This window comes from Parasteatoda tepidariorum, chromosome 5, assembly GCF_982258835.1.
Source record: "Parasteatoda tepidariorum strain Cologne lab strain chromosome 5, Ptep-v5.0, whole genome shotgun sequence".
Taxonomy (NCBI): Eukaryota; Metazoa; Arthropoda; class Arachnida; order Araneae; family Theridiidae; genus Parasteatoda; species Parasteatoda tepidariorum.
The window spans coordinates 28086992-28112812 of record NC_141759.1 but is presented as its reverse complement, the minus strand read 5'-3'; the positions used below and the strand labels follow the sequence as shown (position 1 = coordinate 28112812).

The window sequence follows — 25821 nt, the reverse complement described above, 5'->3', positions numbered from 1 at the left end:
GTCTTGCAATTGTTTTATTAAAATTAAAATTGTAAAAGCAATTGAGTCTATGGGTGAACGACATTTAAAAAATACATTATAACATTATTCCTTCATATCTATTACATAGCTCAATACAAAAGCACTGTATTTTTCTTACTTATCGGAATTTTTTTTTTACCAGCTTTTGTCCAACATTTTAAACTAAGCATTATGTAGAATTAAACAATAAATAACAGCTTTTTGAAAATTCTCCTTGAGAATTACTTTAAGTCGAGTTATTTTTTGCATATACAAGAAATCGAAGGTCACTACTCGCGACATAAACGTTTCATTGCTCAACTTTAAACATTCGATATTAAGTAATACGTACTCTTTTTATGTATGTATATTAAAATATTGATAATTAGGAATACTTAAATTTAAACTATTGTACTAACGATTAGAGTTGCATTAAAAATATTTTTTTAAATCTTTATTTCCCCAAGAATTACGTTTTAAAGTAATATATATTTATAGTTAATGATAATAATAAATTAATGATGATAATAAATTAATGATAATACTAATGGTAATGATATAATTTAGATTCAAAATGTGATAAATATTTCCAAATTATTTACAATGAATGGCGAAAAAAAACGATTATAATTTTTTTCTAAATAGACTTATTGATTGACAATATTCAAATTCAAGGGCGTTCAATAAATTTTCTATCCGAAGTAAAAGTATAATTACTCATAATATATATGTGTTTCTGCCTATAAAAGGAAAATATAATTGAAAGCAATTTCACTTTCGAATTTAAGTTATCTCTCCTACGTTTCAAGTTTTAGTAGTCATTTGAATTTATATCATACTTTTTCAATTTCCAATTGATAAACTGGAAAAAAAAAGTATCATGCAGTTAATGATTTTGGTAACAGTATTTTGGTGTATCATATCCTCTCTGCGTAAGTATTTGATTTTTTAATTTTTTTCCTCTTAGTCTTAATACGTTGATTGAGTGTCACGTCAGCCATCTACGATCGACGCTGAAATTTCCGTTTATACCGCTGACTGATTACGTAAAAAGCTAAAATACTTACATTGTCTTAAGTATTTACTGAAAATGCATTTAAAATCTATATTATATAAAACGCTAATATGTATGTATCAATAAAACCGATAATATTTCTTTTCTCGCGTTGGCAACAGTTTTCATTTTTAATTGATAGGATTCGGCGCGCAAGAGCACGTAGTGAGCACCATATGGCTAATCTATATTATATAAAACGCTAATACGCTTTAATTGATAGGATTCGGCGCGCAAGAGCACGTAGTGAGCACCATATGGCTAATCTATATTATATAAAACGCTAATACGCTTTAATTGATAGGCTTCGGCGCGCAAGAGCACGTAGTGAGTGTCATATGTCTAATCGGGTGAATTCTCACCGATTAATCAAAAAAATTCTCACAAAATTATCTTCATCGAAACCGATGCCTTACATCCGGCGTTCAGTACTATTTTATAATGTTTTACAACACATGGTTTTAGCCGTCTGGTGGGAAAGACTTTAAAACAAAACTTACAACAGTTACTTTTCTCAACAACTGAAATTTAGAATAGTTTGATTAAGAAAAATATGCGAACTGTTTTCAATTTCAAATTAATATTGAAATGCACAGGTTTAGAATTTTCTACTGTGAAAAGTTTTCGGAACTTCAGTGTTCAAAAAAGTATACAAAAGCTAGACGTTAAGAACGTATCCAATGAGCGAGCAAAGCGAGCATCGGATTGCGAAGCAATCCGAAATGAACTGCGAGAGCAGTTTCGGGGGTTGGCGAGTGCCTGCGAACAGGGGGCGAAGCCTCCTAGTATAGTTAATACTTGTCTATTACAAACTAAAATTTTATTTATTTCAATCTGATGTTCGCATTGTTATACCTGAATGCGAGTGCTTCTAAGTTGCGAGAGGCGCTCAGATTGTCATAAACGATAGAGTAATGACTCTAAAATTAAGATCAATTTGATTTTATTTTGTATTTATTTTTTTATTTGAATCCTATTTAATGTATCTTGTATTAGTTATCTCCACAATAGAACTACATTCACGGGCTATTGACAAGAGTCATGATCTCAAATGACACTATTTCGCTCAAAACGAAATTGATATTTCCAATTCGTATTGAAAGGAAAATTAAGTTACATATTTCAAGGTGCTTTAACCCCTTGGGGACGGGTGATCCATAAAAGCATTCGCACAAAATCAGAATCAGGGTGCAAAAAAATAAAAAACGGTAACTTAAATGTAAGCATTGCTAATTTGACACACTTACTTTGGATTTACTATAATTATTGTTAGTTTAATCATATATAATCAATGTTGGTTCTAAGTAAAACTAAATAATTTTATTTTGAACTAAGTAATGGTGAATTAAATAAATCAAACAATTATAACCCAGCCCACAAATAAACTGCTGAAGAACTACTTTGATTACCAGTTTTATCTTTTTACCCTGATTAATACGGTTTTATGCTGCCACGTATGTGTGACAGTCGGCGCGAAAAAGTTAATTGGTTGAAAGGTTCAGCTGAAGCGCATTGAATTCTTGTAGAAGTTTATGGAGACAATGCTCCAACAGATAGATCATGTAGGGAATGGTTTCGACGTTTCAAGAATGGTGAATGAAGAATAGTGAATAGTTTCGTAAACTATGAGTTGCTACAACCTGGTGATTCCATTACGGGTTATCGGTATTGGCTACAATTGATTCGTTTGAGCCGTGCATTACGAGAAAAACAGCCGGAATATGAGGAAAGACGAGACAAAGTTCTTTTTCTGTCTAATAACGGTCTGCCTGATGTCGCAAAAAATTATCTGGAAACGCTCAAATGGGATATTTTACCGCACTCGCTGTATTCGCCCGATATTGCTTCCTCTGATTACTGGTTCCTCCGACGGATGCAGCACGATTTGGCAGGTCACCAGTTCACTTCGTTCGCAGAAATCGAAAATTGTCTCCTAACTTGAATCGCTTCAAAATACGAGACAATTTTTCGAGAAATTCGAAAATTGCCTGAGAGGTAGAAAAAAGTGGTAGCCACCGATGGACAATACTTTGATTAATCTGTGTATTCATTTTGTTCTGAAATAAGTGCATTTTTGATTGCAAAATACCGAACCGAACTTAATTTGTACACCCAAAGAAATTACGTGATCCTACATTTATATAATTATTTAGTTTATTTACATATAGTGGTCGATAAAACCTTTTTTAAATTTGATACATTATTCCAAATATTAATTTTTGTTATATTTCATGCAATTATCTTTGCTCTTACTGTTATTGTTTCGCGTCGCACTAAGCTACACAATGGGCTATTGGCGACGGTTTGGGAAACATCCCTGAGGATGATCAGAAGACATGCCATCGCTATTTTGATCCTCTGTAAAGGGGATTGTTCCCTACTTCGGTATCCCAAAGATCTGTGGACGAAGTCGAGCACTTGACGGTAGAACACTTTAACGAGGACCGAAACTAATGTGCTTCAAGGTTGTCAAAATGGTCACACACCCGTACATTGACCGCTGCCAGTGATTCTTGACTTCATTGTTCTACTGGAAACCGTGTCTTAATGATCAGTCCACAGCAAAACTCAATTTTCGTTGCAATAGAACTACACTCACGGGCTATTGACATGAGTTTTAAAAGGCACTATTTTACTCCAAACAAGAGATTGATTTTCGTAATGAAATGACAATTGAGTTATATTTGAAAGCAGAAATATCTTTTTACGTTTCGAGAAACTTAATTACTTAAAAGAACTATTATCATGCATTTGTGTAGGAGATTAATTAATTTTTTTGCAACGGTGATTAAAACCATTTAAAATTCGATTCAAAAATCCTAATATTAACAATATAAAGCTTAAACTTTGCTATCATTGGAAGTATAAAATTAAAACCTAGCTGAAAATCCAACAAAAAAAATTTAAATTTTGGTTAGAAGCTGTGACATTTTTCAAAATAATAAAATTCTGGTTTAAGAAACTATAACATAAAATAATATAAAGCATAAAATAATAAATTGCGTTGTTGCCATTTTTTTCCTTCAATTTCTGATTATTGAAGGAAATGTGAAGAAATTTTTGTGATGGTTGCGATATAAGAATAGATTTTACTGTATGTAGTGTTAATTTTAACTTTGCGAACACATTATATTTATTAGATACCCAAATAATTGATATTTTGATTTTAGTTATTTCAAGAACAAGTGCTCAAGATTGTCCAGCTGACAAAGATAAGTCATGGTCTTATAATCCTAACTTTTCAAATGGTAAGAAACTTTATTACGTTATCACCATAGGAACATTAAAATACAATTATAAAAGAAACCAATAGTTTTCGTATCATCTCATAACTTATACATTTCAGGGGGGATTAAATGGTCCCCTTTTTTGACGATTACATAAATAACATGGAATTCAAATTGACCAACCATGGCTGGGATTTGAATCCGGCATTCTACTGCAATACGTAAAAACGTCTAATTTAAGTAGAAAAAAAAAATTTAAGGAAAGTAGTAAAAACAAATTCTGAAAATTTTATCATGAATCTAAGCCCACCCGAGCCTACAATTTTTTTTTTTTTTAAGTTAACGAACACGAGTCCGTGTCGAGCCTAGGCTGATGTTTTTGAACTTAGGCTCAGCTCGTCTCTTCTCTTCTCTTCTCTTCTCTACTCACAACACATTTTGAAGTTGTTTTAATTATCTTTGATTAGCTATCCTTACATAAGTATAAACCTCGTTCTAAAAAGTTTAATTTATTTATATCTTGTGTTGTAACTTCTGAAAAAAATTCCGATTTGATGATTTTGCACCGCATTTTTCTTTTTAAAGATTACTGAGCTTACTAATAAGATTACTGAGTTAACCCACATTGCATCAATGGTAGCATTTTTTTTAAAAAAACCTTTTAGAAAAATTTATAAAGAAAATTGTTACATAGCTTTTTAAAGGAAGATATCAGTATTTTAATTTAGTTCGAAATATAGCAATTTTAAATTTTTTCATATCTGCATATATGTAACTTAAGAATGTCGTTGCGTTCAAACTTGCGTTTAGGATTAAAATTCAAATGTTTTCAAGCAATTTCATACGAAAAATATAACTCATAAAATTTACAATGCAAATAGTTATTAACATGATTAGAAAATCAACTTACGGGTTTAAAATTAATGCCTTGCATACATTCGATTTTCCTAAGTTTACAACATCTTAAAATATTAAGTCGTCAAATTTTACTGAAATTCTCACTTTCATACTTCAAACGGGAGATTAGAGGTGTTGAAATCATTAATAATTTTTTACCATAGCTTGATCCGTCATCTAGCGAAAGTAATTTCATTGCTTTAAATTTTCTTGTTCATTGTGGTCGCTTCGAGGAAAATTATTTTAGTAGTAATTAATTATTTTTTCCTCTTATTATATTAGAAAGAATTAACAATATATGATTAGTATAATTATGTGGTTATGTATTTATTTCATTAGGACCTTCCCATTGGAGTGAACTGTACCCTAATTGCAAAGGCAAGAGCCAATCACCAATCAATATAGTTATAGAGCATGTTTCAAACCAAAAAGGTCATCAGATATTGAAGCTTAATGGCTACAACATACATCTCTACGGGAGTAGGATTGAAAATAATGGACATACAAGTAAGATTATTATCGAAAAGACACAATAAACAACGAATTATATAGTAGGGGAAAACGTTGCACCTTGGGACAATTTGGAAACAAATATCTTTATTTTTACTTGGTTAAAGACTATAGTAGAAATGTAAGCAACGTATTATTGCTCACTAGTTTAAAGATACTATTAAAACGTTAAAAATAAAAAATGTTATTTTATAAGGGAGTAATAATGTATTTTTAACACCCTTGCGCAGTATCCCAAGGTACAGCAAGGTACAGTTTAAAAATCAAATATCTTTATTTTTACTTGGGCAAAAACTATAACAGAAATGTAGGCAACGTATTTTTGCTCATAGTATCATTTAAAGATACTATGAAGACTTTAAAAATAAAAATAAAATTATTTTATAAGGGAGTAATGAAGTATTTTTTACACCCTTGCGCAGTATCCCAAGGTACAACAAGGTACAGTTTAAAAACCAAATATCTTTATTTTTACTTGGTTAAAGACTATAGTATAAATGTAAGCAATATATTATTGCTCACCATTTAAAGATTCTATAACAACTTTAAAAATAAAAATATGTTATTTTATAAGAGAGTAATAAGTTATTTTTTTCACCCTTGCGCTTTATCCCAAGACACAGTTTAAAAACAAATATCTTTATTTTTACTTGGTTAAAGACTATAGTATAAATGTAAGCAATATATTATTGCTCACCATTTAAAGATTCTATAACAACTTTAAAAAAAAATTTATTGTTGTAAGAAGTAATAAGTTATATTTTACACCCTTGCACAGTATCCCAAGTTACAACCCCACGTTGTAGGAGCTGGTTATTCATATCCTGGCTATCCTGATTCAATGCATGCAGAATATTTATTTTTGTAATTTACTGAAAGATTTTATTGTAAGTAAATTTTATTAAATTAAAGATGAAATAGAAAAGCATAATATTTACGACACCTTTAAATATTCAAGAAATTTCTTTTCGTTAAATTGTAAGTTGATTTGTCTGCTGATAGTAAATGAAAGGTTTCAAAGCCAAAATCGGGCGACGTAGAGCGGGATGAAATATTTTAGGATAATTTCGTTTTTGAATGTAAGATACTTAACCTTTTCGGGACGGGCGAGTCATAAATGTATTCGTACTGAATCAGAATCAGGATAGTAAAAAATAAAAAGCGGTAGCTTCAGTTTGGGCATAGCTAATTTGAAAGATTTATTTTGCTTTCACTTTAAATCTAACACATCCAATCCTTGTGTGTTAAAAGTGCAAATACGCAATTTTTAATTCGAACTAAATAGTGGTGAATTAAATAAAGCAAACTGTTATTACCCCGGAAACAAAGAAACTGCTATAAAAATAGTTTGACTAAAAGTTTTATCTTTTTTACCCCGATTATCGACACCCTGAGAATGCATATATGACTCGCTCGTATCGTAGAGGTTAAAGAGTTGCAGATGGCATTGTATAAATTTGGCCCTTAAATTTAAAATGTTTTTCAATATCGTGATGTTTCACTACACAACTGTTTGAAATCATTCTATGTAGGTAAAATAAGAAGTTTGTATGTGCAAACTGAATGGAAATTTTTTCCTTTCACTAAATACTTCATAAATCTAGTGTAGCATGATATGGGAATGCCAACTACTATCCATTTTACAAAATATTTAATAGAATTGTAGACAAATGAAATCTAAAAAATTTCAGAATATCTGCCAGCAATTTAAAAGCCTTATCACGAAAGAACTGAACTTGTCCTTGTATCAATTGGGAATTGGGCATCTCACCCATCATGTACTCCATTAAATTTCATGATGGAGCTTTGACGGGTAGCTACCTTTTTGGTTGCTGGTTAAAATCCCCTTACTCAAAAAAAAGTTATGGAACTTGAAATGATAAGAGCAGCTTGCTCAGAAAATGTTTCCAGCTGTCGAAATGGTAAGTGAAAGTGAGATATCAACATGAGAAAACGCTAAGATTGTTGCTAACTCTTTTACAGTTGAGTAGTCGGATTTGCTGAAGTTATGCTATCTGCAATGTTGAAGTTAAATTTTAAGTTGAAGTTTGAAGTAAGGTTGAAACTTCGGTTGAAACTTAGGTTGAAGCTGCAGATGGTGGAATTAGTGAGGCTATTTTTTTATCTATTTATTTGTTTCGAGAGTTATGATATGAGGCGTCGCTTATGTTGTTGTAGTTCATTTACGTCGCACTAGAGCTGCACAATGGGCTATTAACGACAGTCTGGGAAACATCACTGAGGATGATCCGAAGACATGTCATCGCAATTTTGATCCTCTGCAGAGGGGATGGCACACCCGCTTCGGTAGTCCGACGATCGGCACGCGAAATCGAGAATTTTACGGTAGAGCAGTTTAACGAGGACCTATACCGCACACCCTCGGTCCCTACGCAAACTGATCCAAGTGCTCACCCACCCGCACACTGATCGCAGCCAATGATGCTTGACTTCGGTAATCTGCTGGGAGAGGTCGCTTGTGAATTCTGCTGCTATTGGTCGAAGGTTTTGATCTTTACTGTAGTTTACGTATTTAAACATGTGATTGAAATTAGCTGTACTGTAGTGATGGCCTTGTCAAAGAAGTCTGCGTTTAGTTTGTGTTAAGGTTGGAGTGTCCAGATCTTTATGGATGTTTGTATTTAGGATGAACCATCTGGCACCTGCGATTTTTTAGATAGGCATTGGCAGATAGATAGGTTAGGTTTCTTAGATAGGTCTTGATAGGCATTTAGTCATTATACGTGATTAAATAGTGCTCCAGGAATGTGAAACATATGGAAAGATAGATTGGATCATTGAGGTATAGAGTACAGCTTCTTCAGTTTTAGTGATATGTTTCGGCTGTAAAGTAGAGGCTGTGTTAGTACTATTGCTGTTTGTGCTTTATGAATTAGGCTTTTAATATAGTCGTTCCAGGTCAGTCCTATTGTTAATTATGAGTCCAAGATAATTTGATTTTTTTTATCATTGGTTTCTGGATATTAAACATTTTTGGTTGGCATTGTGTAAATATCTTTTTTTCTTTCTATATGATGATAATTTGAGATTTTGATCATTGACGGCTGTTTCCCATTTAATACAACAGTCTACTATTTCATAAATCGTTTTTTGAAATTTCCGTATGGCTAAATTTGGGCTTCTTGATTTTATTAAAATTCCAGTAACGTCTGCGTAGAAAGCTTTGATGCTGTTGAAATCTGAATTATTTTTCGGGAAGTCATAAGTTTGTAATAAAGTAAAGTATCGGCCCTAAATGCTGCAATGCGAAAGAATTGATTTATTGGTTTATTGGAATTACATACATTTGCAGGCTTGAGTTCTCAATTTAGGCTTTGTCAAGCAGAAGGATAGATAGCGCAATACAGAGAAGGACAGCAGAAATATACATCCAGGGTAACAGCGGGATTTGAACCTGTTACCTCCACGCTTTAAAGAATTTAAAAAAAGCGACATTCCATATGAACTTCTGTATCATTTGCATGTATTAGTGAAGAAAATAACTTTGAAACAAATTTACAAAATAAAGAATCATTTGTTAAAACAAAAGCTTAGTTACGTTTTGAAGAAATTTTCCCAAAACGCATATTTGGCCGTCCTTAGAATTCAGGTAAAAATGTACTTCCTTGTTTCACAGTTTATTATTGGTATTGAATATGTTGATTCTGCGAAATTCTTATTTTATTAAAAAAAAAATTCACTTTCTATTGAGTTACCGTCACGAGAAAAACTCTCGCTAGAAGTCTTATCCGGAAGTGAGTAAAAACAGTCAGAAAAACTGTTTCATTTCTTGCTTGTTGTAAAGGGGAAACTGTCTTGATTCTGATGACCTAAAATTTAAATAAAATGCAAACAGGACTTCTAGTTTGAAAAAATGGTGAATAGATGCTAGTAAAAGTATTATAATTTTTTATTTTTCGTGTGTAATAAAACATATTAGCTGTAAGAAATTTCGAATGAAAAAAAAAATGCATGCAATATCTGTGATACATATTTACTTACTTACCAAAGCGGTAATGCATAAAATTTACTATGTAATGCTGGCCATATATATTTTATTTCTCCAGAAAACAAGTAAAAAATAAAATGTTTTTGGTATTCGTTATTCTCTAAATGGATATTTTTTATTTACCGGTAATTTCCTTACCTATCTTATGTTCTTAATAAAATGTGTAGCTGTTTGACTATTTTAATTTATAAGTGTCATTTTTTCAATTTAGTCGTGCTTACGCCAATAGATGGTATAAAACGATCACTAGATCTTGACAATGTTAAGTATAATTTGGAAAGCTTACACTTCCATTGGGGTAACCTTACAACTGAAGGCTCGGAGCATAAATTCGACAACTGGAGCACCGTTATGGAGGTAAGCAAATGAACGGAGACAAGTACGTATAAAAGATTATTTTAGAAAATCTGGTGTTTTTTTTTGTAAAAAAAAAAACGAATGGATGCTACTTTTTCTGAAAAACTTTTTCTTTCTCTTTTTAACTGAACTATCGTTCTTTGCCTCGGATGATGCTGGAAGTGCTGCTCTTCAATATTGCCCGGTGAGCACATGTGAATCAAACTCACGTAGGCAAGCAGCATTACCCACGCTAAATTACTACAGATACCCGTTAAAAGGGTGGGCCACACTCACACATCAACACACAAAGAGAAACATACGTGCCCTGAGTGGGATTCGAACCCGCTACCATTGCCTTAACAGTCAGGCACGCTGACCACTTAACCACCTGGCATGCTTTTTGAGAAACTACAGAATTCATTTTAAGGAATTTTTTTTCTTTGATTCTTTTATAATGGTACATTTTGTAACTCTTTTTCTCCCATCAAGTTTTCAGTTGATGACTTTTTATTCGAATATAAAATCAAAATCAGAAATACTTACATATTGAGCTTTAAGGGAAAATGAAAAAAAAAACTGGTAGTAAAACAATTTAATTTTTTGCATGTCTTTCGAAAAATGAATTATAATGAATTTATACAGAATATGTCCGAGCTGCATTCAAATATGTCTGCTAAATTGTGTACCGAACAGTTCAGGATTAACAGTTAACGATGCCCAAGATGAAAACACAATAAAGTTGCTTTTTCAACAAAAAAAATTGCGCAACAACCATTTTGCCAACTTGCCTTTTTTTACAAACTGGGAAAATACAGTGAATTTTGTTTCTTATTTTCGGAAATGGTGACTACTGAAAGCGCTATCTATGGAATATTTAAGGATGATATTTCAGATATACTATAGTATTTCATTCACTTTAGCATTATTAATTTTTTTTTTTTTGATTAAACTAGTGTTTACATTAATTTAACCCATTTGTGCCTAGCGTTCTTTTAAAATGGCAGTTATTTTTCAGAAACAAAAAAAAAACGTGCTAACATATGTGTGTTCACTGATAGGGTTAATTTTGCATAAAAAATGTAGCTTAGCCGTAATAATGTAACGCAAAGGCGGGCTAGTTCCATCAAAAAGTCCTCCATGGATGCTAATTTCTCCTTATACTTAATCCAGGAGTTCCCTTGTCTTCGGGATTGGGTTCAAAATTACAAGGCTACGGAGTTGAACATTATTCGTCGTTAAACCAAGAGTTAGGTCGGTTGTTCAAAGACGGTAATAAAATATAATTAGAATTAAAGCAGGTTACATCACTTTTTAAGAGTTAAAATGGTAGGTAACAGAAAAAATTTCCAATTGATATAAGTTAATATGTACTACCAATTGCGATGAATAGCTATTTAAAAAAAAACGTAAGAGTGCAAAAAATAAAACGTATTATTTGAAAATATTAGTGGGAAAACCAAATTAGTACGTTCGTTCGTTGTTGTAGAACTGGGCATCTGAGGCCTAAATGGCCCTTTTCCCATTCATCTTGAAATATCCCATGACGGGAACATACATAGGAAAGATGTGATGTAGGCTCGGAATAGAACCTGAAGTGAGGTAAAAATGAAGAAAGGAATCATGTGAGGTGTAGCTGGCATGATGGTGGGGCTCCATATCTACATCTTTTGGATTGGGAGCAAGGAGTTGAGTAGAGCGACTATTTTCTCGTCATTCAACAGTTCCTGGAGTTCTTTGAGAATGTTCAGGAATCTAGCTACATTGCTGAGGGCATCTTGAGGTTTTCTCGTGAAGGTGAGCTGGTGTCTTTTCGTCCTAGCACCACAGCCCGTAAAGCAGGCCGGGTGATCGCCTTGGCAGTTTTTGCACCTGGCAGGAAGGGAGAGAGGCTTCATACATTGGTAAGTGAAATGCGCTCCTGCGCATTTCATGCATGCTGGCTCATTTGAACATGATTTTTGAGTGTGTCCAAATTTTTGACATTGTATGGCGTAACGCCCTCCATGAAATTTCTCTATTTGGACAGGATGAGATAGAAGAAACTTTGTGTTTAGAAAGTCCCGATGTTCTGGGGAATCTTGCAGTATCACTAGAAAAAGGGGGAGGGGCTTGTATCCGTCACCACACCTCTTTCTCAGTTGCTCAATTTTGATGGGTTGTCGACCATTTTCGTCAATATCTCTCCGAAGATCATCGGTACGGTGGTCTACATTAAGTCCCCGCACGAGAAACTTAAGTTTTCTCGGGAGGAAAGTGGGTTTGGCCGGTGGAGATGACTCCGTCGATTCAGGGCATAGAGTTATAAATAAGAAGGAGTGGGCATTCCTCCCCTTTCCTATTGGCGCGAGTGAAGTAACGGTCAAGTAGCGGCGGCCATGTTGGTATAACCAGAAACTTCACGGAGCCGCTCAGGTTTCAAGAGGAAGAGTTAGGTTTTTTTTAATCTTTTCACTTATGATTGGAAAATTTCGAAAACGAGATTGAAATAGTTTTTTTGTTAATACATACCTTTTTTCATTCAATTTTTCAACATTAGTTTCTTTTCTTCTTCCCAAAAAATAACGTTTTTAGATAGCTCTATTTTACAACTGAATCAAAAAAAGAGCTTTACAACAGTTTTCGGGAACTTTCCTTTATATTTTATCTAGGCATTAAAAGTAATATATTATTGTTATTTAAGGGGACAGCTTTCCAATTTAAAATTTATTCAAAGAATATCACATTAAAACCACACTATTTTGAATATAAATAAAGTAATATGAAACGCACTTTTCTTTAGAATATTTAAAGGGAAAAATATTGGTTTGTGCTAAAAGAATAGCAATAATCAACATTAAGCCATTTGAGTTAACACTTGGGTAATAAAACTAGTCTATAACCTACTTTTTATTACTAAGCAGAGAAGTCTAATTTCTTTTTGCAAAGCACTTGATCATATGAAGTGTACAAAACTGTAATTTACAAATAGCAACGTAAAATAACTGTGTATTTATTTTTAAAGGTAAATACCCAGAGTATTTAATATATAGGAATATTTATTTTCCAATTGAAGTTTAAACTCAACTCATGAAATGCTCTATCTCATTCACAAAATACATGAAGTGGTGAGCAAATAAATGCTCTATAATAAATGCCCAGACATTATTAACTATAATGAATGCTCTATAATAAATTATAGCTTTGACACAGCAATTGAAACGTTAGTAGAGGAAGGTGGAGGCTCAGATGAAACAAATTTTAAAGCTTTTAAGCAACTTTAAAAGATAAAATGAATACTAAAGCCTTTTTAAGGCACATAGAAATCCTGAAAAGTACTAGATTTAAATGTCAGCACTTTGAAAATACAATGAGTAAATATATAATTAATTGCTGCTTTTTAGCAGGGTTTGAAAAAACCCAACCCGCCTGGGTTTTATTAAAGAACCCCGGGGAAAATTGGGTTTTTTCATTTAGTGCTCATAAGATTTAAGTTTTACTGTGTAAATATTTATATTTATTAAAAAGTGTCGTATAAGCTTAAAAATATAAATAAATCCAAAAAGTTATTTTAATTTTGCTATATGTATTTTATGTTAAGTTTAAATAACGCATTATCACTAATATATGTTTGAATCTTCTTTAGTGTTCAGTACATAATGTTTCACAATTTCTAACTCAAGCATTGTAAAATATAAATGCAGTAATATAAAAGGAACAAGTTTATTAATCTTTTTGTTTTTACACACATTTATTTACTATATTTATTAAACATACATATATATATATATATTATAAAATTATAATCTGTAAATATTTATAATCAGTAAAAACTAAAATTTCATCTGACTTTTGACTTTAATAAAAAACTGAAATATATATTTAATGGTCTTCCATGTTTTAATAATAAGATTAATAGAAAGTGAAATTAAAATTACGTATGATTATAAAGAGTATCAGGTACTTGTCCCATTTTTTTCAAATAAATGAAGAAAGAAAATGATAAAGAAAATGATTTCATTTTTAGATAAATAATTTTAAAAAATTCTCTTATAAAAAGTTTTAGCTTAATTTTTTAAAGTCAGAAAATAAAACTGTTTAAATTTGTTAATGTATCACTTAGTAAAAAAAAAAATTGTTTCTTTTCAATTTTTTTAAACATATGAATTAATAATTATAACCTGTTTATAAATATATAAAGCATGCAACTATATTTGAAAAATTGATCGTTTCAGACTGTATTATTTAAATTTCTATTTGATTTAATATCATTAAAATATTATTATTTTTATGGGTGGGCTAAGTGGGTGTGGCTAATTATTTTTTGGCTAATTATTTTTTAAAAAATAATTACCTTGGTAATTATTTTCAAAAAATAATTACCCAAGTGGGCTAATTATTTTTTGAAAAATAATTGGCCCACTTGGCGAATCCTGCTTTTTAGGAAAGAGAATATATTAAAAAAAACAACCAAAAATTTGAATGACTTTTAATAAATACAATAATTTAAATTATATAAAATTGTTAAAAGAAACACACAATCTCTTCTAGAACATTTTAGTAAACACTAAAGAAAAACAAGATAGCCTAGTATCAAATTTATTGTCCACTGAAGTTAACAAGGTGTTTAAAAAACTGGCGCCTTGACTCGTTGTTTAAAGATAAATTTTTACAATAATAATTTAAACGAACTTTAAAGTATAGATGTATAATTAAACGGATAAGATGTACAAGATGATTTGCAGTAGGTTCGGTATCAAACTGATGTTCACTTAAAATTAAAAAATAATTACGAGAACAAACTTTTTCAAGAACACTAGGAGCATTTTTCATAATTAATATTTTTGAGCTTTTACAATTGGTTTGAAGGATTTCTTGTCTGAACGCAATCTCACATTCTTTGCAAATATGAAATACGTCATTTGATGGATAAACTAGTCCGCCTTCTGATTTAAAGGAAATCAGTGATAACGAAGTTGGCATTTCTTTGGGGTACAACTTTATGGCAGAAACACATACTTCACATTTTAATTTGCCACTTAAACTTTTAACAATCCAGCCTGCTAGGTAATAAATAATGTCATTTGTGCATTCACTCAAATATGCTCCGGTGAAAACAGTATCGTGATCAGTAGATGTCTGAGTAGAAGAATGACTGTCACGAAATGTTACACTAGTTGTTGCATTTATGACCGCTTTAGAAGAGATAGTGCTCGATACATTTAAAATTTTTATATCTCCGAGTGGAATACAGTTTCCTGTGGCAGCGGCTTTAATTTCTAAATTTATCAGTATTTTCCTATAGGCAGCTCTGAATTGGCGGGCTGTAGGATTGTCATTGCTTCCACCATGAAAACGAACTGAAGCAATTCAATGTGATCCTGGCACAATTTATAGACAGGAAAATATATTAATGCTGGATCTTCACAGCAAACTAATTTGTTAATAATAAATCTCAGGCTCTGAGCACATATTAAGAACCCAAGAAATCCAGTCTTTCTTCGCGACTGCAAAATACTGGGTCCATTTCGGCTCTCTTTTAAATTGAAAATATAAGACTCTGCTTTATGCAAAAATTCAAAACAAGATTCGGCATTTTCTTTAGAGATTGCCTTTTTGAGGCCATGTTGCCAAACAGATTTTGAATTCAATAAATCAAATAAATTGTTGAAAATTCTTAAAAACTCTACGGTTGCTTCACTATTTTCAAATTCCTTCAACTTCAGTTTTACAGTGCAATATTCAATTGCATCAGCAACACTTAAGCTGAACAATTGAGCAGCTAGTTTTACCTTCATCTTTTGCTTGGTAAAGTTTATATGATTGGCTCGTAATTTATTGGCCAAGTGCAAGTTTTCACTTTGTTGCAAATTATGCAATGCTTCAATATATTTCCAATCAATAACATCAGTTGAAAACAAGCTCTTCTTTTCACCCAATGTATTACGAACTAGTTTTAGCATGTGAGGTGGATCAGGAAAAACTGCTACACTTTTATCTTCATTATCTTTGTCACTGGGATAAATAAAGCTAGTTTTTAAATTTTTTGCATCATCAAAACTACAGCCAAGTAGTTTTGCCATAGTAAAATTGCTTGACAGCCCATCAAATGTTAATGATATGACATTAATATTATTTTCTTCCATCAATGACAAACAACTTTTAATTAAGGTTTGTTTTTGGTTTGAACTTAAACCATCACTCAAAAAATAGCCAATCGGCAGTTTGAAGTGGGAATTAATACAAACCAGAAGCAAAACAAAAGCCTCTTTTGCTAATGGTAGGCTGTCATCATCACTGTGGTTAAAACCTAAGTTTATAAGTCCATGCATTTCTTTCCCGTCAAATTCGACATGTTGGCGAATCGACATTTCATCCATTATTAATGAAAAAAATAGAGGATAGGAGGTATTCTCAATTTTAAGCTTCAAGGCATCAATTGCTTCTTTCGTGAAACCTGGTTTTCCATCAATGTGTTGATACCAACGACTTAACGTACGTTGATGGGGGAGAGATAAGCCAAAGGTCGACCGGACATACTCGTAAGCTCTCGGTGAGTAAAAATGTAAAGTCAAAGCAAATGATCTTAGTTCTGGAGAAAAGGTGGAGGGCATAGTGGTTGCTTTGACTGACGCCAATTGCCTATTCAGGAATTCCTTGTTAACTTCTGTTGTAAGAATCTGAATGGCATCCTCATCCATGAAGTTCTTACTTTTCAGATCTGATATCAAATCCTCCAAAGAATTGATTTTCGTTTTGTATCTACGCACTTTTTGTTGCAAAACTTTAATTTTTTTGTTTTGGACCTGCACCAAGTCATCCAGTTCTTCAACTTTTCTTTTATAGAATAATTTAGTGGGAGACTCTGCTATGTTGTCTGCTGGTGGATCTGGAAATAAGGTTACTGAAGGTTGAATGGAATCTCTTTGAAATGGGGCTTTTCTTTCTTTATTAACCTGAAAAATTTAAATAGAGTTAATATTAGACAAAAATATAACACAAAATTAAATGTTGACTTTGAATGTTCGATCCACTTTTTAAATATAGAATTTGAAGTTTGTTTCCTTTATTTATTATAGTTTTCGGAGTATTTGGAAACAATTTATCCACTTAATTTAATTCTAAGATGGGTAATATTTAGATTATGCTGTTAAGTACTAAAATAGCAGTTTTGTTATTTAATTATGGCTTTATGGGCTGATAACAATATTTAAATACTGTAATAACTATTCTTAATATAAAACTTGAACCCATAATGATAGAACAAAGAATTCATTTGTTGTTTACAATGTCATATGAGCATAGTTTTACTTTAGCCAATGAATCTTTTACCATACCTTCTGAAGATGAGGTGGAAATTTAAAAATTGATGGAACAGCCCCCTCTCTTAATCTGACACACACTAAAGATGTTCTATCAATCATGTGTTCCGGAAAATGGTCTGAGCAAATTTTGCTAGCAGAGGTTGGCACCCAATTCTCTCGGCGAACAGCATTGATCCAGGAAACTCGTCTTGTTTCATCTTTTGGAAAACTAAATAGGAAAACAAAGAATAAAATATATTGCAATCAGTGTAAAAACAATTAAGAAAGATATAAACTCCAGGTTAACCCATTGTTTTACAAAATATCTTGTAATAATTTTTTAAAAGTTATTTTTTTATGTTTGAATACATTTTAAGAAATCACAAATACAATATATATTTTTTTTTTATATACAATATTTTTAATATGAAGAAATTGCATGTGCAGCAGATTATTAACTTGAAATATATTTTGTAACTATCCATTTTTTGAAAACATTCATAATATTTCTACATATTATCTAGAGAGCATCAACTATAGGGTAAATAATTAATATTTCATAGATGATATGCTGTTTTGAGTATATTTATTTTATAACAGATTAAACAAAATATGCAGATGTAAATTTATTTTCTTTCTAAATCTGCTTTGATATTTGAAATTAAAATTCTATGAACAGATAGCCTACATGCTGAAAAAGTATTTAACAAAAGAAAATATTATTTGAAAAATAATTTTTGAACATTTATTTTCTTCAATCACAATTTTCCTTTTTTATTTGGTGAGAAGAAAAGCATATATAGAGCTACTTCCAGTGTGATATTATCTTAAATAACTTATATATACTCATGTTTTGAAAACAATTCATCAATATTTGTGAAATATTATGTTGAAAGCATTTTCTTAAAATGAAATTTAGAATGTTGTTAACAATTTAAATTGCTCCATGCACATCATTTTCTCAGATACAAATCTGAAAACCTTTTTGAATGCTAGATAAAGCAGATATTAATAGAATTTTGCATGAAAAAATTCAAAAGCTATTATTAATTTTGCAATATAAGAATGATATTTCAGCATTTCTATTACAATTTCAGAGCAACAGGTTAAAGAATGAGAATTTTCGTCTTTTGTCGAAAGAAAAGTACTAAAACTTTCATGTTATACAGTATTTATTCGACGAAAACACTTTTCATTAAAAGTTAATAGTAAGCAACGAAAATTTAGGATAAATGAACTCTTAATGTTGTTAAATATACACGATTTAGCAAAGTCTCAAATTGAACAAACAAGATCGTAGTTTACAAAACGAAATCTTACCTGTGAAAAGTGACGCCGGGAATTTTCTTAGACGTCCTATTTGTGCAGTTAACCGCAACACAGGAACCCATTACGTACTGGTTTTCTTTTTTTTCAACAATAGACTAATTGCAAAAAAAAAAATTGCTAGAATGTTTAAACACGTACAGCTGTAGTTCAACGAAGTTCGATTTGTTTTGGTTGTACCAATATGGCGCCGCGGTTGTGGTTAAGGCTTCACGAGTTTACGGGCATGCCGTCTCCTTCTATTTATTACTCTATGATTCAGGGTTAGAGTGAGTTGTCTCTGAAGTAGTTTCAGGGCAAGTTGTTGAAGGCTCCTGGGTATTGCCGGTGCTATATCTTTTCTTCCTTTTCTTTTTCAGTCTTTTGGGAGAAGAAGCAGGGATATCAGGCTCCTTTTCTACGGGCTTGTCAGCCGTGAGCTCGATTTGAGTATTTTCCAGTTGTGGATCACAGGAAGTAACTGTTACTGCAGACTCCGTAAGCGTTACTGTTTGTACTGATTTTACAGTTTCTATGGACATGGTCGTTTCCACGGGTTCCACAGGACAAAGTTCTTTCCTTTTCTTCCTTAAAGCGATAAGTTTATATTCCTCCATATATGGTGGTTTGCAATTTTCCTGCTGCCATTTGAGTTTCTTTTCTGATTTGTCAATCATAATATCAATTATATCATTTTCAGAAAATGGATCAAAGAAATTGTCGAAAAACTCACTGCGTTCCTTTTCTGTCTTAAGTAGGTTGAATTTCTCGTTGAGGTCGAGAGAACGCTGCACGGGTCTTTCAGTCCGCCGCTTCCCTCCACGTGCACATCGCTGGAAGGACATAGTCACAGAGCTCGATCACAACGTCTTGAATGCACTCGCTATTGAAATTTTTCTCCCCGTCTTCGGATGACAATGAAATTTTGTTGATTGGCGAAAACCAAGTTAGTAACATTTTAAGAGCGAGATTATAATCACCAAGATTAGAAGAAAAGTAATATTCAAACTATTTAACTACATATTTATAATAATACTTTGCTTTATTTCATTTACTATTAGTTTGAATTAAAAATTATGCAAGCATACTTGTAACTAATATCAATTACTAGTTATGTTAAAATTAAAGAGAAAGCGAAACTAATTGTGTTACATTAAACATTTTCATTTTGAAGCAACCATCACTTTATGTTATTTTCTCTGGTTCATTAATTCCTCTAAAAATGTCACTTGTCTGCTTCTTCCACTAAACTCTTTATTTAATCTAAAACAAGAAATATTATCTGCGACAAAAAATTAAAGCTCGTGAAAAGTTATTGCAAATATGTGCAATTGTACTAAAAGACATGTTTAACACTTAGCACTTCGAGTACTTTTAATAACTATTTAAACTAATGTGAGCCCTAAATCACTTAAAATACATAATGCAGTAATTTTATAGAACAATTAACAATAAAAGAATGAAGCGGTAATTAAAAATGAACTCATACAAAAAATTTAATGTTCAGAGTTGGTCATAAAAAGGTACACTGTTATGCTAAAGATTTAGAATTTTAACTTGCATCATAAATATTTGGATATTTTGTATATAAATTTGCTTTAATTTCCAACAGGGTCACTTCGTACACAGAAATGATAAAGGTGAAATTGCAGTCGTTGGAGTTAGATTTAGAGTAAGTTTTTCATAAAATATGAAATATTTAACATAATTTTTCTACACAAATAGCTATCGCTTATTTTTATATAAATTATCATCAACGGTCATGCAATGAGACAAATTACTGCGTTCGAATCGCAAAAATTTTACTTGTGGCTCACAAGCACTGTTTTGTGACCGCTGGTTTGGATTAAAGAGTTTTTAAATCAAAAACTATGTAACCAATTAGTTACGGAAATCCGCTTCTCAGTATAGGTTGCCTTCGAACTTCAAAGCCGAATGAACCGGAATATGGCAGTAACTGCCAAAAGTGGGGTATAGCATCCGACCCGCCTCATTAGCTATTTGCAACTACAGCAACCCTAGTTTCAAGGCAAACCGTGTACCGAAGTTTTGGAAATATTAGTCTAGATGCTAGCAAGCTAGCCAGATATGCTCTGCTCACGGCAAATTAACAGTGATTATCCTGAAGTTGAGAACATGTAATGCTGACATTCTCACATGTGTAATGTTTTCCGACTAGTCCAGAATTAGCTCGCACTCTGATTTGTATCGAATTTTCATTTAGAGAACACCAGATACCTGACAGGCAGTACCATTGAACGACACCCTTGCAATGGTAGGCGATTTCTCGTTTGGGGTGGATATATATATATATACTGAGCTCCGGAACATATCTACATTTTCATACCGGAACCATGTTAGGCCACATTTATCAGACATCATTCTAGAACAAGATGTACGTTTTCTTAGTAGAATTTGTGTCTGCGGATGATAACCCAGCAAACATCCTCACCAAGCAAATATCGTAAGAGACTAACTTTAATCTGAAAATATTACCCGTATGAAATGGTCAGCATTCTCACCTGACTTAAATACAATGGTGCAGGCGAAGACATGCTTGGCCAAGGAATTGCAACCTTTTAACCACCTCATACGTGTGTCAAACTTCCTTAAAGTCTGGTAAAAAGTGAACAATCCTTAAATTCGTAGGTTGTTTCTACATGTATTTGTTTCATTTTAAATAAATAAATACTTCAATATTTTCTTTACTTAGGTCGTGCACAAACAAAATCTTAGAGCATTGGATAGAATTTTATCTGTAAGGGATCAGTATCTGTATAAAGATGAAGAATATGAAGGATACATAGATCAATTATCTCTGAATGACTTTGTTCGTAATGGGTCTAAAGTTTATCGCTACAATGGATCCTTGACTACGCCACCCTGCACGGAGAATGTCACATGGTTGATGACCACTCCGAGTAAATATATTGGAAAATCACAAGTACGTACTTTTTTCCATAATTGATAATAATTGTTGTAACCAGAGCTCTCAAACGAAAATTTCTACCTTTTCACAATACTTCAGTGGCAATGAAATTACAGTTAAGTAAACAAATCTGATAAGATAAAAATTTTAATATAAAACAAAGAACTTTGCCAGCAGTTAACACTACAGTTTACTTAACGACATTTTTAAATAAAGCAAAAACTTCAACCAGTATTTTAAAACATAACAGCTCTCTTAACAAGTCTTAATGTAAAAAAAAAAATATTTTCCAGCTGTTTAACCCTTTAATGGGCCATTTATTTCTTGTAAAGGTAAATTAAAGTATTTTTGGAATTGAAATTGATATAAGAATAGTAATTCATATAAGAAAAAAAACTCATTTAGCTTATATGAAATTAATTTAAATTTCAAAGTACATTTGCCATGACCTATTAGGAACTTATTGAGTTTTATTTTTCGTTTCTTATAAAATATATTTTAGAAAGGCTACTAACTTCAAAAAGGAATTATGTATTTTATAACTTTTATATAAAGCAGATATTATGCCTCTGGAAATGAGATTTAGGATTGGTTTCTTTAAATATTTTAATAAACTAATGAGCCTTGGTGATTATAACGGGACAGCTGCATACATCTTGAATTGGAGAGGTAGTCAGCGTTTGAAAAGAGACACCCCATTGGAATATGTTAGGAAGGAATTGAATTTGAGGTCGTTGCTTCAACCACTCTATATTGTTTGCTTCCTACGGTGACCCTTAGAGGCATCAGTTTTAATGACAATCTGAGATCTCAAGCCAATAAACAGGTGGACCATCCAGACCTGTTGGCCCCAGAGGTTGTCAATAGTATCCCTTCTGGGGCCTTGGTCATCTACACTGACGGTAGCAGGTTGGAAGACGGTAGAACCAGGAGTGGTGTTTTTGTAAACAGTAATGATAGTGAAGACACCAATAAGTCTCCGATGGATCCCATCGCATGTCGGGGTACATGGCAATGAGACAGCCGATGTGCTCGCCAAGAATGGCTATGATCTTCCTATGGACTGTTTGAACCGTCTTACTCCCACTGAGATCCACTCCCTGGGAAAACATCGTTTGCTTCCAGTGTGGCACCGTACTTCATCCCATCAGTGGTATGCTGGCAACCGCCCTGGCCTATCATTAACATGCAGCTGCCCTCAGCCTATCCAATCGGCCAAGGCCAGATTTCGTAGTGGCCATCTTAAGTGTTTAAGGTTTCAAAATGGGGCGAAGACTTTCCAACCTTGTCTCTGCTCACAGCCTGTTAGTCCTGATCACCTTCTTTTTTGCCCTGGCGCTTCTTATAAGCAGCTGCTGGTTGATCGGGACTTTCTGCAGAGATATAAGGGGAACTGACGCGACGGGGCCTTCTGGACCTGGTCTAGGCTTTCCTTCTCCAGGGGGATGTGTAACAACAACAACAACATAACTTTTATACGTTTTCTTAAACTAACAAATGGTTTACCAATTTTATTCAAACGCAGTTCAAGAAAGCTGAAGCTATTAACAAATGGAAACCTAAATTAGAAGTGGTAAAAAAGTTTACCATGCACTTTAAAAATTTGTGGTAAGTATACTTATCGCGGCCTTTGAAAGGGTTAAAACATCACGATTTAATTAACAAGATTTTTAATCATTGTAAAGTACTTTGCGAGCAAATGGTTATTTAATGTAAAGAACTTTCCAAGCAAATAGATTTTATGGTTCACTTAGTGTTCGTGGGTAAGAGATAGAGGACATTAATGTGCATTTTACCGAAAAAATAATCAAATAAATTCATGCTAAATGGGAGTTTATGTTTCAGATAAAGTAGTTGTATATTTAATCTCAAATAAACTCGTATAGGTAAAATATTGTCAGTCTGGTTGCAACAATTCAACAAATGTTACAAACCACAATAAATGTAAAACTAATTGCTTTTAAAACGTTCAGCAACCACTATACTTTAAACGACTAAGGGGTGCAGTTTGTCACTTCGATTAGAATGAACTGTCTAAAATCGAGTAAGCATAGCAGTGATGGCAACTGCTCCGCATACGCCAAAATACTTAAGAATAACGGTAAATAACGACAATTTTGCTAGGTTTTTAATAGGGTATTGCATGACTAAGTCCTGGTAGAATGGTAGAAATCACATAAATCTCGGTGCGCTGCCGCGAAGCGGCATTAACCGATTCATCTGTAGTAGTAAATCGATGATGAGGAGGAATGGAGATGGGAGGAAGAGGGTGTGCTTAGCACAAAAAAATAGAGAAGGGGTTCATGTGAGTCGGCTGGGGCTGAGTGTATTTCGTGTGCTAGGGCAACACCATATCCTTAAGGAAAAAGGCAGTGATTGGGCTAAATTTAGTGTTGTCGTCAATTAGTTCTATATCTAGGAGTGAGTTAAAATTACTGGTGGTACAGGTTTTTGCTTCATCGTAGAAATTTTTGTTTTAATTTTTTATATAGACGTTGATGTCATCAATTTTAAGATCCCTTTTTATACTATTATTGCTAATGCATTTAGGTGCGCCGACGAGTCTTCTAATAATCTTCCCTTCTGCCATAGAGATTACTAAGTACTAAAAAGTGGTCAATTATATCAGTCTACGAATTATTTAGAAATAGTGGTGTATAAAAATCTACTAAATTGATTTTATTAAACCAAGAATCACAATTGATAAGCTACCACTTTGAGATATATATTTGCTGTCCGGAGCAAGTTGGCATCTCTGGCATAATGGTCCTGTCAGACTAAACTTTGCAATCGAAATCCGCTGTTTAGAAAAGGGTTAAAAAAAAGATATTTTCTTATGCCAGCTTTCAATTTAATACTTTGATTTAAATGATTTAAAAAGGTATATTTTGTAGCTTTTATATTAACACGTTCAAGCCGTGGTGACCCACCGGTGGGTCACTCTAGATTGTCTCATCTTGGCAGAGCACTGGAGTAAAAACTGGTTTGATAAATTTCATTTTTTAGTTTTTTTCCGGGAATAATAAGAATCCATAACAACGAATTGTTTTTAATGGGTGCAATTTTTATATTGAATTGCTTCCTCGCCGTGATAAATTTCCTTACAGTGAATTGTTATTGTTGAGAATAGATTAACTCCTCCCGAATATTATCTAATATCATACCTGCCAACTTTTAATCCCTTGCATTTTTCACAGTGGTATTAAAATGGAATTAAAACTTCAATTTTAAGCAAACAAATACGTTGTATTTGAGAAAACTTAAGTTGACAACCAGGATAGTAACGCATATTAATATATGTGCTTAATTTTTGTAAGAATAGTGGTGATCAATATCATTTAAAAATTTGGATTATAAAAGAAAAAATAGTATATAATTACTACCACTTTAAATATGAAAATAAAATCTTCCGGAAAATCCAAAAGAGTTGGCAGGTATGTAATAATGAAATAGTTCTTCTACCAGTATTTTCTCTTTTCCCATACCAGTATTTTCACTTTTTTCCCGGCGTGAACGTGTTAAAATGGGGTATTACGTATAGTGAGATCAGACGGATAATACTTATAGCAATAAATACTAAACTATTTAAATGATTGTACTACAACTATTGTACTATTTTGCTTTAAAAAGTACTAAACACAGCTTTACGTAAAAAAAAATTCTTTAATTTTTCAGATGGAAGGGTTTTTTTCATTGTATTCCGTAAAAAGGTTTACTAAGGATATAGAGAAATGCCATCTTATCAACAACTTTCGTCCGATTCAACCATTAAATGGACGGAAAGTTTTTTCATAATTCATTAACAGTAAAAAAATAAATTATTATATGATTTACAATTTGTAATCTATTAAAAACGAGTGCATTATGTAACTGAAAAGATAAAATTCATTTTGAAATCCTTTTCTAACTTGTGTTCTTCTACTATGTTTTTAATTTGACAAGGGATTATAAGCATAGACGTAGTGTGTGGGGAAGGGAACACTTTTCTTTAGATAACTTCATTTAATTTAAGTGGTATATATATGTTACCGTTAAAGAGTATAATTTAGTTATTTCATAGAATAACTAGGTATTTTATGAAATAACTACTCAGATGAATTAGTTAGAGCCCCTAGCGGGACTGATGCTAAGATAACCATCACACATGAGTATGAGTAAGAAATAACTAGACAAGTCAGTTAAAGTATATATATATATGTAAAGAATATATGAAGAACTTCATACTTTATCTAGTTATTTTATGAAATAACTAATGATAGACCGTCAAACTG

General features: G+C 32.3%; 1 protein-coding gene across 1 annotated transcript; it reads left to right on the top strand.

Moving 5' to 3' along the window:
- The first annotated feature begins 754 nt into the window (after positions 1-754).
- LOC107444475 (putative carbonic anhydrase 3) lies at positions 755-25450 on the top strand. Its single transcript, XM_087163587.1, has 7 exons — positions 755-932; positions 4225-4302; positions 5518-5685; positions 9909-10054; positions 20234-20293; positions 21335-21565; positions 25226-25450. Exons 1-7 carry the CDS (start codon positions 881-883, stop codon positions 25343-25345), a joined length of 855 nt encoding a protein of 284 aa, XP_087019713.1. The 5' UTR covers positions 755-880; the 3' UTR covers positions 25346-25450.
- Positions 25451-25821: the final 371 nt, after the last annotated feature.